The sequence below is a fragment of the Eutrigla gurnardus genome, assembly GCF_963514095.1.
Source record: "Eutrigla gurnardus genome assembly, chromosome: 21".
NCBI classification, from domain to species: Eukaryota; Metazoa; Chordata; class Actinopteri; order Perciformes; family Triglidae; genus Eutrigla; species Eutrigla gurnardus.
In genome coordinates this window covers 14,406,275-14,422,136 of record NC_139932.1, presented here as the reverse complement: position 1 = coordinate 14,422,136, position 15,862 = coordinate 14,406,275, and the positions used below count along the sequence as shown (strand labels likewise).

The 15,862-nt window shown below is 42.5% G+C and overlaps 1 protein-coding gene across 3 annotated transcripts in view; it reads left to right on the top strand.

The window, feature by feature from the left end:
* ahcyl2b (adenosylhomocysteinase like 2b) overlaps positions 1-15,862 on the top strand; it is a 34,986-nt gene that overhangs the window by 14,122 nt on the left and 5,002 nt on the right. The window contains exons 1-12 of one of the 3 annotated variants that reach the window (XM_084038326.1): positions 6,382-6,458; positions 8,227-8,338; positions 12,151-12,294; positions 12,508-12,608; positions 12,687-12,789; positions 12,913-13,007; positions 13,349-13,455; positions 13,777-13,893; positions 14,047-14,110; positions 14,535-14,623; positions 14,712-14,782; positions 15,374-15,468. In XM_084038326.1, the coding sequence (XP_083894452.1) occupies positions 6,408-6,458; positions 8,227-8,338; positions 12,151-12,294; positions 12,508-12,608; positions 12,687-12,789; positions 12,913-13,007; positions 13,349-13,455; positions 13,777-13,893; positions 14,047-14,110; positions 14,535-14,623; positions 14,712-14,782; positions 15,374-15,468 (1,149 nt within the window). In that variant the 5' untranslated portion in view covers positions 6,382-6,407. Of the gene's footprint in view, positions 1-6,381; positions 6,459-8,226; positions 8,339-12,150; positions 12,295-12,507; positions 12,609-12,686; positions 12,790-12,912; positions 13,008-13,348; positions 13,456-13,776; positions 13,894-14,046; positions 14,111-14,534; positions 14,624-14,711; positions 14,783-15,373; positions 15,469-15,862 lie in introns of those variants that run through there. The other 2 variants (XM_084038327.1, XM_084038325.1) reach the window with 2 other exon arrangements.

Here is a 15,862-nt window from a genome sequence, read left to right as displayed (position 1 = left end):
TGGTCCCCCAGAGGGGAGCAGCAGTGAGATGGCATAAACAGCCAACTTCCCAATGGGCCTGATGGAGAACACTTCCTTTTCCATCTCATCCCTTTGGGTTTCCTCACAAAGGACCGTGCAACAGCTCCCTGCTGGCCCAGCCTAGTTTGCCTTGAGTGCATCACTTTCCTGATTCAGACAGACCTACAGGCTACTGTTGACTGAAGTGATTACTCACCAAATGATGTCATCTAAAATGTCTACCGGGTGCTACTGTTGTACAACTAATTAAAAACTACTTTTGGGAGCCACAAAGCCAAGAAACATAAATCCTTAGTAGTGAGTAGCGCCCTAGGGCCTGTAATTCCTACTGAATGTTAAATGTCAATAGCTTTTTAAATGTGTCGAGGTGCTTACCTAACTCTGAAGAATGAATATCAGCATCCAAATCAACCTCACTTTACATAGTGTCTTATTATGACCTTGCAGAAAGCTTGCACAGTTGGACGGAAGTTGAAAACAACAAACAACGCTCTTATTTTTTTCCTCTGCTAGATTTCCTCGTTCGTTCGTAGTGAGTTCAACAGGAAAAATGGATTTATTTCAATTGTGGAAACACAATCAGATGTCTGTCAGACGAGTCTTCGTTTCACTGCACATGGGTTCTCAGTGTCTCCGACACAAAGACACGCACAAGGTTTCTCACATTCAGTCTCATCTCCGGGGACAATAGCTCTTAGATAGGGGTTTGTGGTGGGGGCCTTCGTGGCTGTCCATCATCTGTGGCGGCTCTTTGAGTTGGATGTCTCGAAATTGTTGGTGATTTTCTATCATTTTGGGCAGTAATTGTGTATGTCCTGCAGCTTGAAAGGCGGCCAACAATGTAGAGGCTTAAGGGAATGTTTTGAAATATGATGGTGGTGAGAGATGGGGCTGATTTTCTTTTTGTTGATTATATCGACACTCTGCTTCCTCACTCGCTCACTCGTCTCTGTTGTCCTCAGTTCACCGGAGACGTTCCTCTGTCATTCCTGTTATGCGGGATGCGGGGGAATCAATCACTCAAAAACTCAAACTGCTGTAGAGTAGGCATACAAATATCTGTATGTCAGTGAAAGGGCTCTGTGAGGTCTGTTTACAGGGTGTCCGCGGAGTCTTAAAAAGTCTTAAAAAGTCTTAAATTAATTTTTCTAAATTTAAGGCCTTAAAAAGTCTTAAATTCGTCCAAAATGTCACATGTTTGTCTTAAATAAATAACTCAGAGGTCTTAAATTTGTCGGGGCAGGACTATTTTATTTTTCTCGCGGGACTTTTCGGGAAGGAGATGTAGAGAGGCTACTTTCTTGCTAGCTGCGTATATAAACGGATGTCTGCGCGCTTGCTAGCTAGTCTGCGACAATGGGTAAGTGCAAATTCAACGTCAGTTGGCTGGAAGACGTCCGTTTCCGAGGTTGGCTGGAGTCTCATTGAGTGACACACATGCTATGCTTGGGTTGTAATACAGCGGGATCCCCCCCACCATTGCGGGTTTTAGGTCTTAAATTTCATTCAAGGTGGTATTAAAAAGGTCTTAAAAAGTCTTAAATTTGACTTGCTGAAACCTGCAGATACCCTGGTTTATATAATGACACCAGATGGAAGAGCTGACAAATGAGTCTCCTGTGAGATGGGAAGGATCATTTCTTTTCAGGCCCTGCGCTGTATAGTCATGCAAGCACAAAGCCTCAACCTCGAGTTTGGATGAAATTAATAGAAATGAGCATAAACGGAAAAAAATTCATTAATCGGAAACGTGCAGGAAAACTGAACTGAGCTGGCGACCTTGTCTACCAGTTGAAGGTGATGCTGGATTGTGGGGAGTTTAACACTTCAAGGCAGCGCGCACGTTTTTTCTGTCTGTAATCATCGCAGCAAATGAATCCAAAGCAAGCAAGCTCTCTTAATGAACATCATATTTCAATTTTCTTTCTAGTACATTACCGCTTCACATGCAGGAACCTCCTCTGAGTGATTCTCTAACTAGCTCCCTGCCCCAAGCCCTGTTGAATATTCTTGCAGGTTATGATGAATTTTATTTTCAAATAGCATGATAAGTTCATCCAATTTGAATGCAGTTTTGAGGTTAGCAGTAATTTGATGACCAACTGTCATAGCTGGCTGCTAAAATGGGAGAAATCTTTGATCGTTGATGCCCCTTGACCACTAAACGACGAAATGGGAATTAAATCATCAGAGTTTGTTGCAAATTATTGTGGTGCTTTCATTATAGTTTTGCAGCCAAATCCAAGCAGTGACATGTTTCCATGTGCAAGACCTGAGATAAGACCTCGGACCCAGCTTGACAGCGCAGGAAGCCCAGTGTTGATTTGCTGCAGGGGTCTTCATCCCGTGACCCCACTGTGTTTGATTAGGATCGGGTTCCTTCTCACACAGGTGTGGAAACATACAGAAGATGAATCTCTTCTGCTATGGATCGAGCTAAAAAAGAAAGCTGTGTAAGCACAGGAAAAGCTCATACAGCGATGTGAATGTGTTTTTTTTCAAGAGTTAGGTACTTTATTTTGAGAAAGCAAAATGTTCAGATCCTCTGCAGAAACTTGCAGGAGGGAATTTATACATGGGACATGTGTGGACGCCCTGCAGACAATACAGCTGTGAAGACGTTGCTGTATGTATTTGGTATCGCATACGAGCTCGTACAGCTGAGTACACACATGGCACACATGCAGCGTTGTGTCAAAACAAATTTCAATCTCACGATGAAGCCTTCTTTATATGTAAAACATTTGGCTGATGGCATCTATTGCGGGAGGAAGGAGCATGTTTTCCAGCAAGAATCCCAACACGGGGAAGACAAAAATCATTAGTGCACATTTCATTAATAATCCATTCCCTATTATCCTATTTAGGGGTAATATATATTTAACTTTATTCCTTTATTCTCAACCCTAGAATAAAAAACAACCCTTTTGCTGGGAAAAGAGTAGAAAGGCTTGTGTGCATTTAGTTAAAAATGTGTTTTGATAGGAGTCGGCTCGTCAATCAGTGATCTCACGGATGACGTCAAAAACCCAGAGCTCCACTACAGTGGTGGTCCTGTTAACTCAAAGTTATGATATCTGAGGTCCTGTTGGGCGACTTTAAGACGTCACCCCCTGCTGATGTTCGGCCAAACCTCAAACTAATCTTCCCAAGGTTTTTTTTGCTTGCATACATTTTAACTAAACATACATTTTTGGCCTCTTGGAGTCATGCCAAAGGCTTATTGAGTGCAGCTGTAATGCTGACGCAGCTTGGCATTTTGCACTTAAAATGTGCATTGTTCTAAATGATTGTTTTGATTGGAGGGGGAAATAAAGAATGATTTAAACAAGCTGCTTTGAAGGAGAGAACGGTAACTAACATTACAACCGTAGCAATGAAATCCAAGCTTTAAACCTGAAGTTGGCCTCAGCCGATTGTAGTTGTTCATTTCTCAAGTTGGCATATTTGTCTTTACTTAACAACCCACTCTGCTGATTTTCACGTAGATTTTAAGTAATCATCTTACAAAAGTCTGCGTGCCACCTCTCTGCCACACAAGATTCAAGTTTCATACACAAACACCACCCCAGCTGTAACCAAATCCACTAGCATTGTTTTTGCAACGGTGTCCGTAGTTAATATTTTGTTCCACCTCTTTGTGAGGGTGCAGTCTGAACAAGCAGGGGGAACTTTTCTTTTTCTGCCATATGTTGCCGTTGAAGTGTTTGCATCCCAGGATGATGGAGAGGAGCAGAGAATCTAAGCAAATCAAGGTAATGCTGTTGTTGGACACAGGGAATGCTGGATGTTATGTAGTGTTCAATTTAATACATGGCTAATGCAGTTTTTTATTTCAGTTTTTACCAAATGTGTTAAAGGGAGTAGATCTGCCTTTTCTAAGGAGATAATTCTCTCTAATGTTATGGTCCAGTACACATTATTAACGATATAATAAAACACAGTGGTAATAATTAAAATATGGCTTAATTGGAGAACTAGGAATTGTTGAACGAAATTCGAGGAAGTTGCCGTTTATCAGCAGGAGGTGCTGAATCTGCACTAAAGGACCGTATCATATCTCATCACATTTGCTGCTACAGTACGTCCGCGCCTGTTTGTTTTCCATGTCTCTCCCCCAGAGGGGTTTCTGCTGTGTTTCACTGGGCCAGACCTGCACCGCCGGTCCGCAGGCGTTCAGCTAGCTTGTTGATTGTGTTGGGCTAGAGATCCCCCTGCCAGAGAATTGGAACAATCCATACCCTTCTGGGAGACGGGAAGCCCACGCTGGTTATTATGGCAGAGGCCAAGATTTAGATCATCTAGTATAATATTTAGGATATCACCGTGTAGGATCAGTACTTGGATAAGCAGATGGAACAAAGCCTGTCTGTACGATCTCTTGAGATCAGATGTATTTGCTCTTGCATGGGTTCTGCTTTCGGGCTTCTCGCACCTTAAACATCTTGGCAAGATAGTTCCTTTTAATCCAAATTTAGCCCCTTGGCTCCTAATTTCTTTGAGGAATCTCATTGTGTGGATTTTTTTTACCTTTTATAAATATGAATTTGTGAATGAATACACAGGAAAAGTAAATGCAAGACTGGGAGGTTTCTTATTTTTGTTTTTACCACGTCACAGTGCTAGTGTGTGGCGGAATAGCACAGTGTTTGAAACTGATTTATAGTAGTTGCCTAGCAACATTAGGAACTATTATCTGCGTTGTGCACATGCATTTGTACGGGACAACAAGAGTGGAAAAACAAGTGTGAACATGCTGTCCAAGTCGTGCTTGCCAACCATCACAGTCCACCTCGGTGGGATTGCCTTCACCTGGCTCCACGCCCAGGATCCCACATCCCCTCTGCTACTGTGTTTTCCACCCAGTTAAAAGAAACAACAAGTATTAGCAACACTACCTCTTGTTTTCCCTGCAGTCCAGTTTAATTGTGGAAGGTGGTAGACTTTGGGGCGAACTCCCATGTGTCCCAGTATTGAATTAACATTCATTATTCACATGTCATTAATTTCCCAATTAGCCGCCGTCCGTGATGTGAAGGAGCGCGCCGCGAGGTTTGAGAGGCTGAGAGACGACGGGAGGTTATTAACGTCGCAGACGTGGAAAAAAAGGATGCGGGAAAGAGACAGACAGAGAAGAGACTAGTTTTCATCTTGCAGTTGATTTGACACAAAACTGTTTGTTCAGCCCAATATGTGTATTGTCTGTTGGGAGTGTTTGCCTCCAGAGTTTTCAAAACAAAATAAGAGATGAAATAAAATCTGACCCAGTTACGTTGTAAACATTAGGATGTTTTTGTTTGTCAAAATGATATTTCTCCTCCCAGCTGCTCTCTCATTTTTAGACAGATTTATTGAACTCCACATCATGAGTAGTAGAAGTCTGTGCTCTTTCATGTAAGGTTACACCTGTATGAACTCATTTTTGTAATGTTGTTCAGGTCACCCAGATTTGTTTTCTGAGATTGAGAGCCATAAGCAAACCACTGTTTAACTCTGGCAGTACCCCCTGTTCTGAGGCTAACCTGTGATAATCTTGTCCCCAAAAAATGTGCCATAAACCCCATCACCCCTCCACCCGAGCTCCCAAAAATGGCCCTCAATCCTTCCCTGCAACTCTGAGCTCTTAAGGCCCCCTCATCTCACCTCCATCCAATAAACCCGGAGAGACCAATAGCCGTATTAATGCCTGTAATAGGGATCAGCGTTATTAGCACCTTTGGCTCAACTGCAGCAGAATGAAATTGCATCAGTTTAGGAGATGATGATCTTACTTGCATGTAGTAAAACTACAACCTCACAGCGCTGCTAGTGTTACTACAGCTACGCTTATCTGTTTATTAGGTTTACTGCTCCCTTTTGCGCGTTATGGCCTGATTCATTTGCGTCGTTGTGTGTTCTGTTCAGTGATATGGAAGCTTTGGATAGGAAGTTGATTAGATAACATGTTTCTTCTTCTTGCTCCAATTTGGGATACGTTTGGATGATTCCATAGAGTCCCGTTCTGGGGGTTTGAGCAGTACATTTAGTGTTCCATCAACCAACAAACATCTTTGGTTGGCAGAGGCTAATTGTAGCTTCGGTTTTCAGGGACCCCAATCTGTTGAACAATCGACAATTAAATGGGAATACAGAGGTAGGAGAGAGGGAGGTGAAAAGAATGAAAGGAAGTGGAAACAATTCATTGCATTGTGTTTGCTGGCACATGGTTTGACCAGTTTGGGCTGGATTGCAGAAAAAGCGAAAGGCTAAAAAGAGGCAGAGGGGGGAAGCCTAATGACCAGCCCTTGAAAGGCGAAGGTGCGAAGGTCCCCCTCAATGCAGAAAGCATTGAATCTGATGCAGACCGCACTTGCAACTTGACCGCGCACCCCAACACATGTGTGATAATGCTGAAGAAGAAAAAGGACGGGGCCAGCAGTGAGCCCTGTGTGAAAAAGGTAAGGACAGAGTGGAAACAGACTGGTCTGGGGTGAGGCGATGCCCTGACTCCAGCCTTTGGAGGTGTAGAATATCAGGTTCTGGATGAAGCTGGAATGGCTCCTGGTTTATTATTTCTAATTTGATTTGAACCATTTTTTGTGGAAATGATTTCCTGGCTTGTCTCTCTGTGATATGGTTGAGTATCTTGTTCTTCGGGAGCTATTATGTTTCATTATGGGCCTCTCCATGCCTGTTTGGAAAGGTGTTGATGCTCCAGGCTGCATTCTAGCCATTGGGTACTATTTATGAAGTCGCTCAGTGATCACTGAACTGAAAGAAAAGGCAATCTTCAGAAATGAAGTCATCAACAGTATGAACATTTTTCTCATGTGTTAACCTCTGGTTATGTTGACTCCTGAACATCTGGACCTTGTTTATATCAATCAGCAGTGTTGTAACTAAGTACTATTCACTCAAGTACTTGTGTGCAAACTTAAATCACCTGTACACATAGTCTTTCTGGCACTTTCTATTTCTACTCGACTACATTTCAGACAAATATTGTCCTTTTTTAAAATAAAATACACGTTCCTTTCTTTATTATAAATTAGCTTTTTTCTGCAAACTGCTTATACAAGTGCAGCAGAAACTGCATCTTTTTTTCTGTTGAGTGCATAAATATTGGTAATTAATGATAAGTGCATAAGTGATGGAAATTAATACTATGATAAGTGGATAAGTAATGGTAATTAATGCTATGATAATTGTATAACAGTCAAAGGGAGGCCATTTTCTTCCATTTAGTACTTTTGATACTTAAAGTACTTTTTCCACATTTTCATACTTCGACCACAACTGTGAATGAAGACACACACACACACACACACACAATATGAGAGAATATGTTTGAATGTCAGACATTTTATTATTTCTCTCCGATTTTAAAAACCTGAAAACATTTGCTTGTTTTGTACTCAAGGTCGACCTTTTTTCAACAAGGAGAGTGATAAAGAATGGAAAATGATTGAGGAACGGCGCTCGTTCTGCTCTTCTATTATCAAATCATAAAAGCGTTTCACCACCTCCGTCAGAGGACTGTGGCATCCACTGAATCACTCTCTTCCCAATGCCTTTCTTGACACAATGATTCGCACTGATTTACGGGCGTCATTCAACAACTTTTCTGAGTCAGAGATGAAAAAGCGTTGTTGTCGCATGCTTCACAGCGCACGCCCCCACAAGCATTGTTTTGTTCTGTGGTTTTATGGTAGGAATAAGTCAGCTATTCATACTCTTAATATTATCAGTACACGGATTATAATGCAACAAGTTAATGACTCTGTAATAATGGAAAGATTGACGAAGAGAATCGCGGTCAGTTTGTGGCCGGACTTTATTTAATAGCCAAACACCTCCTATCTATTCCACAGACCCTGAATGAACTGTTGTACCTTCGTCAGCTGTGTGGCCTTGTTGCCGGTTGATTATAACCTCATTGTCTCCTTTTATCTTTTTAAAGTCAGAGTGAACTTAATGCTGGATTCCCTGCAGACGGCGGTGCACTTGTTCCGTCTTTTCTTTCTATTATCAGCCTTATTATCTTATATCTCCGTCCTTGCATAATTCAAACATCACTGGACACCCCATTTACTGCATGTCCTCATGCAAAAAGCAAAATATACCTTTTTATATGTGTCGTTCATTTTGATCTACTTCATATAGATGCAATTGTAACATCTGTATTGAGTTCTGATCTCTGTCCCCGTCTGCTCTCTGTCCAACCAGCAGATCCAGTTTGCGGACCAGAAACAGGAGTTCAACAAGCGTCCCTCAAAGATCGGCCGGCGCTCCCTGTCCCGCTCCATCTCCCAGTCGTCCACAGACAGCTACAGCTCAGGTAGACGCACACAAACCCACCCTTTCTATAGAGAATAAGGGCGAGGACGGGCATGTCCTAAAACACCACAGTGCCTTGTAGCTTTGTGAATATGTTTCTTATGACACCGAGGTTATAGAAAGTGTTTCAGCTTGAAGAGAAGTAGGCAGACTTTGATTGTACTTTCTGCTCATCTCCCCAATGTCCTTGTCTCTCCGGCTCTGTCACATTTTGACACAGCGGTTCATGTGAAACTGGGGTCTCGGAGTTGGAGGATTAGCTGTTGATGGTCTGAGAGAGAGAGATGTGGGAAGTATTGGGTGTGGCTGAAACTGAATTTCCACTTCCATTCATGACGGTGGTGGTGTGAGGAAAATGTTAAACAGTGGTGAAAACAGGACAGCAAATTCAGCATCCCAAATAGTCAGCAAATCTCTCTCTCTGCTCTCTCCTGTTCACATCACAACTCAAAGAGCCTTCAAACTTGAAGCAGCTTAAGCAGTTATGATAATTTCATAAAGCGCTGCCTTTAGAGTTCCTGCTGTGTGTCGGGGTCATTCACTGGCCACAGATCTTTCCCGTTGCCATTAAAATGATGAATTAATCTGTCCGGCTTGGACAGCGTCCCTCACAGTGGAAGAATCTGATGGACAAGCAGATGGGCGGCGGATGGGCAAATGGACTTTCAGTCAGTATTAGTGGATGACTGTAATGGGCCCATCAGGTCAGGGGGAGCTTCTAGTGAATATTCAGTACTTCTATTTAGAGAGGATGGAACATTTTGGTCCTGTGACTTCCCCACCAGCACTTTTTGCAGGTGGGGACATGTTTTTGTAGGCGAGTGTCACCAACCAGGGTCAGCTGGGAAAAATACATGCATGTGTTTCTTTCTCCAAAGACATAAAAAATCAGGCAAAAGTTTCTATAGTTGGTGAAGTAGTCATGCCAAGCCATAGTGACAAATATATAATAATAATAGGCATGGGGTGATATATTTTAAAATGTTATGTTACAATTAGCCTGTTTGTATTCATAACAGTACTAATAAAGCTCCACTGATGTAATGACAAAAACATTTACTGTAATTTTCAAAATGTAATTAATTCGATTTTTAAATTCAGCTCTGTCAAAGTTGGCACACTGGATGTAGGGTATCTTTCTAAGATGAGGATTGGATTTGTTTCCAGTTCCCCCGTACTGCAGAATCCGTGTTCTCCTTTCTTCCGTCTTTCTATTTGCTTCTCTATTCTAATCCTATTCACCTCCCTCCAGCAACCAGATCAGGACTCATTAAAACACTCGGCCTCCCATGAACCTTCTCCCCCAGCCCGAAGCTGTCAGATCACGTCTTTTTATTTTTTATGATTTGACAAGCTCATTTTCACCTGTGCTGTTGGATTCCTATCTTAACATCTTAACAACGGTGTTTGTAAATTGTCTGAAATATGTCGAGCTGAAAATATTCAGGTTATTTTGTGCAGCCTTATTATCTCCCCGTTTGAACACTGTTATAAGCTCTTTTTTTTACCTTCCCCTATCTGCTGATTCCATGTCGTCTCCCATAATTCCCTCATCAGAGTGCCTCTTATTTCTTTGATGGTTCCCACAGTGCAGAGGACACGCTGAACACACTTGAACTACATTTCCCAAGGACGCTGTTTGTTCAGTAAGGGTTCCTCTAAAGTTAGTGGTCCAAGTCTGTAAATCAGACTGCATATCTCCAAACGGTCAAAGTGCAGTCACGTGTGAAATAAAAATTACCGTATATCTCTAATAATGCTGCATTGATTTTTATCCCTTTTTTAAAAAAAAAAAGAACTGTCCATCATGAGTGCGATAATGTTAAAGGAATGCAATGCAAAATCAATGGAGTTCTTTTAATGCACAACACATTTTAGACTTCAATTTAAAAGAAGTGTATCTGTAATAACCGGCTTAGTATCGGCTGATACTTTAAAATGAGACCATTAGGTCCGAGTTGTGGGATGGGTTGAGTATCTTCTCGTTATGGTGGTATCTAAAAGCCTTCTGTGTGAATGTGGAAGACTTTCTCTTTCTTTGGCTTTGTCCCAGTATCCTTTTCTAAGTATCTGTACATCCACCCTCATGACCCCTAAGATCTCCTCAGCTCAAGACCTCCCCCACCCTTTCCTCCTGTCAGAACGGATGGGAGAATTCAAAAGAAAGTGGTAGACTCATGGATTATTACCTTATTTTTTTCCTTTTTAAAGCCTTTCCCCTCCTGGCACAGTACAGCATGTTCTTGAACTTCAGCATTGTTACAGTGCTGGCGAGGTACCCAGTATTATCTGGTACAGGTCCATGGTCATTTTCGAAAAGGGTGGTAGGAGCGGTATTGGCATTGTGTGCCGTCTCCACACAAGAAGGGACTGTACTTGTATCGTGAGTCAGCCAGACGTGAAGGCATATCGTTACCAAGCATGCTGCTACACTGTGGGCACTACGGTTCCTTCCAGAGGTGCACTTATACCCCTCTATGACAGGATTAGTGTTAAAACACAACCCGTACATTGGAAAAAGACGAGTGTTTTTGCAGAGAGTTTAGCAGGCCGCTTTTATAATCAGGTACACTTGGTGCTGTGAAGAATCTGTGGCCTACCAGAGTCAAATTGCTAGTTTAGGATAAATACAGGCTTCATCCACAGTGAAGAAGCCAAAGGCCCATTCTGTTTGTTCTGAACTTTAAAGCTCATTGCCTTGTTGTTGCAAGGTGCATACAAATAATATTGTCTTGCCTTATTCAATGTACTTAAGATGACTTATATACACATCAAGACATGATCTAGAACAAAATATAAGGCAATATAAATAGAGGCACAAATGGGATTTAAAGGGATTAAAACAAAGTAAAACAGAAGATTAACATATGGTGATATAGGATAAGTCGGATTAAACTTTAGAATTGATATTACAGTGAAGTGCAAGATATGGAAAAACAGCAACAACGCTGAAGAACGGAAAGGTTTTAAGTTCTGATATAGAAGAACTGAGAGTTAGAGGAGACTTCCAATGTTCCAGCAGGAGAAAGAAGAGGCATATTGGGGGAAGTAGAAGTGGGACAAGGACCTGTCCCTGTCCTAGAGACAGACGGGATTGTTGATTTTGAATGGCGTCGCTTTGAGATATGTGCATATTAATGGATCCATTAACATCACATCCAGTTCCTTAATCTCTCATTTTAGAAAAGTTGATGCCAGTGTTAACCAGTGCTTCCATTTCTTCAGTCAAGGAGAGTAATGTTGGGAGGATCGAGGAGATTGATCCATAAACTGCAACGTTCAGTCTGTGTGGCGCTGTAGGCACCGTAGGCCTAGTTGACGGGTGTTGCAGACTGAACCACAAATGGTCCATCAGTACTTTTAAACTGCCCTGAAAACATGCCCTCTCCCCCAGAACAGATTTAAGTTATGAATGTAAGTCGTCCCTTTCAGGCCGCAGGTTCTGCTGAGCCATGTGTTGAGTCCCGAGAGTCTGCTGAACCCCTTGATCCCTCTTTGGACCGGAGTTGGAAGTGGTCAACTAACAAACAGCATAACAGCTCAGTGAAAGCCTGCTTTAGCACTCCTGAGACTTGTTTGCCTTTTTTCTGTTGGATGACACTCTTCATAATACTCCATGTCCAAACGTATCACTTCCACTCATGGAGATTTACTAACGGTTCAGACCTGTTTTCCTGCTGTAATGTCGAGGTTGATGTGGAGAACAACAGGCGGGCTGTTTAGATTGTTTGCTTGACTTTTCTGTCAATATTGTACCTCTTTTCATAAGTGCGTGTGTGACATACTGACGATGTGCGTATTTTCCTTTTGTAGCGGCGTCGTACACGGACAGCTCCGACGATGAGACGTCTCCTCGGGACAAACAGCAGAAGAACTCCAAGGGCAACGGGGATTTCTGCATCAAGAACATCAAACAGGCCGACTTCGGCCGCAGAGAGATCGAGATCGCAGAGCAAGGTAGCCATAACCGCAGTAATACAGACACGAGGGCCTACTACATTCAAAGAGTGTTTCTCTCACACACACACACACACACACACACCCTTTGCATCGGTGACTCCTTCAGCTGGATGAGTCGATGGATTAGTGATGAAGTATTAGGAGGATTTAATGATGGGGGTTCCATAACCATCCATTCCATTATCCACTCGTGTTCATTTGCTTCCGCAGAGATGCCAGCCCTGATGGCTCTGAGGAAGCGAGCCCAGGGGGAGAAACCCCTGGCTGGTGCCAAGGTGGTGGGCTGCACCCACATCACTGCCCAGACTGCTGTGAGTAGGATTGCAAAACAAGAGTCCAGAGTCCAAACATGAGACCATTTTCCTGCAACATGACGTTCTTCTCTTCAGGTGCTGATGGAGACTTTGTCAGCATTGGGGGCTCAGTGCAGATGGGCCGCCTGCAACATCTACTCCACCCAGAATGAAGTGGCAGCTGCCCTGGCGGAGGGAGGTGAGACTGAGAGTTCCTCTCTTTGACACCTTCCTTCGTCCGTCCGCTGTCTTTCACTTCCTGAAATGTCCAGATGCCCTCTTTCTGTCTCCCCAATATGAAATGCTTCCCATCTCTCTCTAGGTTTCAGTGTGTTTGCATGGAAGGGTGAGTCAGAGGACGACTTCTGGTGGTGCATCGATCGCTGTGTCAACGTGGAAGGCTGGCAGCCCAACATGGTAGCACACCTACATTCTAAATCACTCTTATTTAGGCATCTTTTTCTTGTTCTTTGCATCCCACAGTCCCCCATTGGTTGTGCTGCTATTTTCACCAGACAACCAGATATTTTTAAATGGAATAAATCTATTTTTACACTGGGTAGAAAGAAAAATGTGCATTTATTTTTTTCAGCCATGACGTTTGTTAGACGTCAATGAAGGACCTGCAGAAATAAGTTATTCAAATAAGTTTGTCGAATTATTATAAAAATAGATTAGTGGTTAATTTCCTTCTCTTGAATGTGAAAGAAAAAAACACTTATCTCAATGTTTCTCTCCCTTTCTCTTCATCCCGTCAGATCTTGGATGACGGTGGAGACTTGACTCACTGGATCTATAAGAAATACCCCAACATGTTCAAGAAGATCAAGGGCATTGTAGAGGAGAGTGTTACCGGTGTGCACAGGTGGGTTTCAAACATGCACACATCCTGAACCTCTGTCGGTGTTTTTGGTAAAATATTACAGTCTCACATAAAACCAGTTCTCTTCATTTTAAAATGAGCGAATATTCTAGTTAATTGTTACACAAACTCACATTAAAAACAGACTTCACTGACACACCGAAGCTGTTTCTGGTGCAACATCGCCATCTAGTGGTGAACAATAACAATGCACTGTGACCAACAATGGGGGCGCTGCTGTAAACTGTTAGTAGTAGCATTTAATGATAAATAATGATGACATTAATCTGATAAAACTACTCCTGGGTGATTTAACTCCTGTAGGTTGTACCAGCTGTCCAAGGCAGGAAAGCTTTGTGTTCCAGCCATGAACGTCAACGACTCTGTGACCAAGCAGAAGTTTGACAACCTTTACTGCTGCAGGGAGTCCATCTTGGACGGGTATGAACCGGTCTCCCTTTTAACCTTATTAAACAGAACATGTTTGTTTTTTTGAGTAGTTAGTGTTGCGGAGGAATTACACCGACCTCCCCTAGACTCCAAACAGACTGAATAAATATTAGGCTGCCAGTATAATTGTGTTTCTGCCCTCAGCCTGAAGAGGACCACTGATGTCATGTTTGGAGGCAAACAGGTGGTGGTGTGTGGATATGGAGAGGTGAGGCGGACATTTTCATACAGTCTCGAACACAAATACTTGTTCACTGACGGAACAATATTATATGTCTGCCCTTTTAAAGGCACCAAAGCACGCAGGTAGTAGAGGCTACCTGCTGTTGACATCCTCTGTTAGATGTCTGTGCCTCTGTGAAAAATACTTTCAGTATTATCTGGAAGATTGTGGAATAATTCATCGACTTTGAAAACAAAATAACACTTTTTGTCATTTTTAAAGGGAAGATAAAGACTAAAGTAAACAAATAATAACCAGTAACTCCCACCAATTTTTAATTTAACATCGCCCGCTGCAGTGATTAAGAGTGCATTTAAACTAGCAAAGCAAGCAGGGAAGTACACCATTGCTAAAAATGATGGATGAATGTTTAAAACCTATAATAATCTCCCATCTCTTTATCCGTCAGGTGGGAAAAGGCTGCTGTGCCGCCCTCAAAGCAATGGGCTCCATCGTCTATGTCACAGAGATTGACCCGATCTGTGCCTTGCAGGCCTGGTAAGACTCTTGCTTGTTTACGCCTCACCACCAGGGTTTGACATCTCATTAGTCTCACGCTCTCTATTGTCTTTCCCCCTGAACGCAGCATGGACGGCTTCAGGCTGGTGAAACTGAATGAAGTCATCAGACAAGTGGACATCGTCATCACCTGCACAGGTTGGTTCAGCCGGCGGGAGATGGAGGGAGGCTGGCGTAGTTGGGAAATAAAACCGTTCTGTCAGTGTCCGTTCAGGATGACTGGACAGATATTCATTATCATCAGTGTCTAACAGTCACTCATCAACTGCTCAGCTCAGCAGCCGGGGAGTTGTCCCGGACACTTAATTGGAGCAGAGAATTACTTGTCTCGCTGCTTCATTACCTCATGTTGCTGGCAGGCCTTCAGCAGAGGGCTCCCTTAAGGGCGGCTGCAATCGAACAGAAAAGATAATTTCGTGCGAGATTTTCACCGATAAAATTACAATGTGGTGTAAAATAAGCAAAAAGGGCTAGCATTAGCTTTAATACGGTCCTTGTAATGTTGATTACAAATCAGAAATCATCACCAGAATGTTACCATGTTGCAAAAGTTTACCCAATACACACATTAATTGAAAAGTAGTTGATTAAAAATTGTGGGAAGAAGTCATTAAAACCTACTTTGGCAGAAATGGATACAGGTTTTTGAGTCAATGTTCCATTTTCTTTCTCACATGCATTTATCCTCCCGTTACTTTCTCCTTTTTCTCATCCTCCTCCTGCCATCAGGCAATAAGAACGTGGTGGTGAGAGAGTACCTGGACCGCATGAAGAACGGCTGCATCGTCTGCAACATGGGGCACTCCAACACCGAGATCGATGTGGTCAGTTTCAAGCTCGTATGAACTTGTGAAGTAACTACGATAAACAAAGAGAGTTGATGGAAGATAAAATGTGATCAAAAACGCCGTTCTTGACAGACACTTAAATGCTGTAGTGGTCAGAATTAGGCTAGTAGACTTCCTTTAGACAACAAATGATAACAATAGAACAAAGATGCACGTTTTCCCCTTTTACCACTTTGACCTTTCACAATCCCCCAATGAAAGGTCACTGCTTCATGTCATTGTTAGAAAAGTGTAGTTCTGCAGTAAACAAGATTGTGTTCTCCTGACCATAAAACAGTGAGATGTGCTAGGAATAGAAAAATATGAGAGGAATTCAAGAGCAGGGTTTTTGTTTTTTAAAAACGGCAATCAAGGAAGTAGTTCAGACACG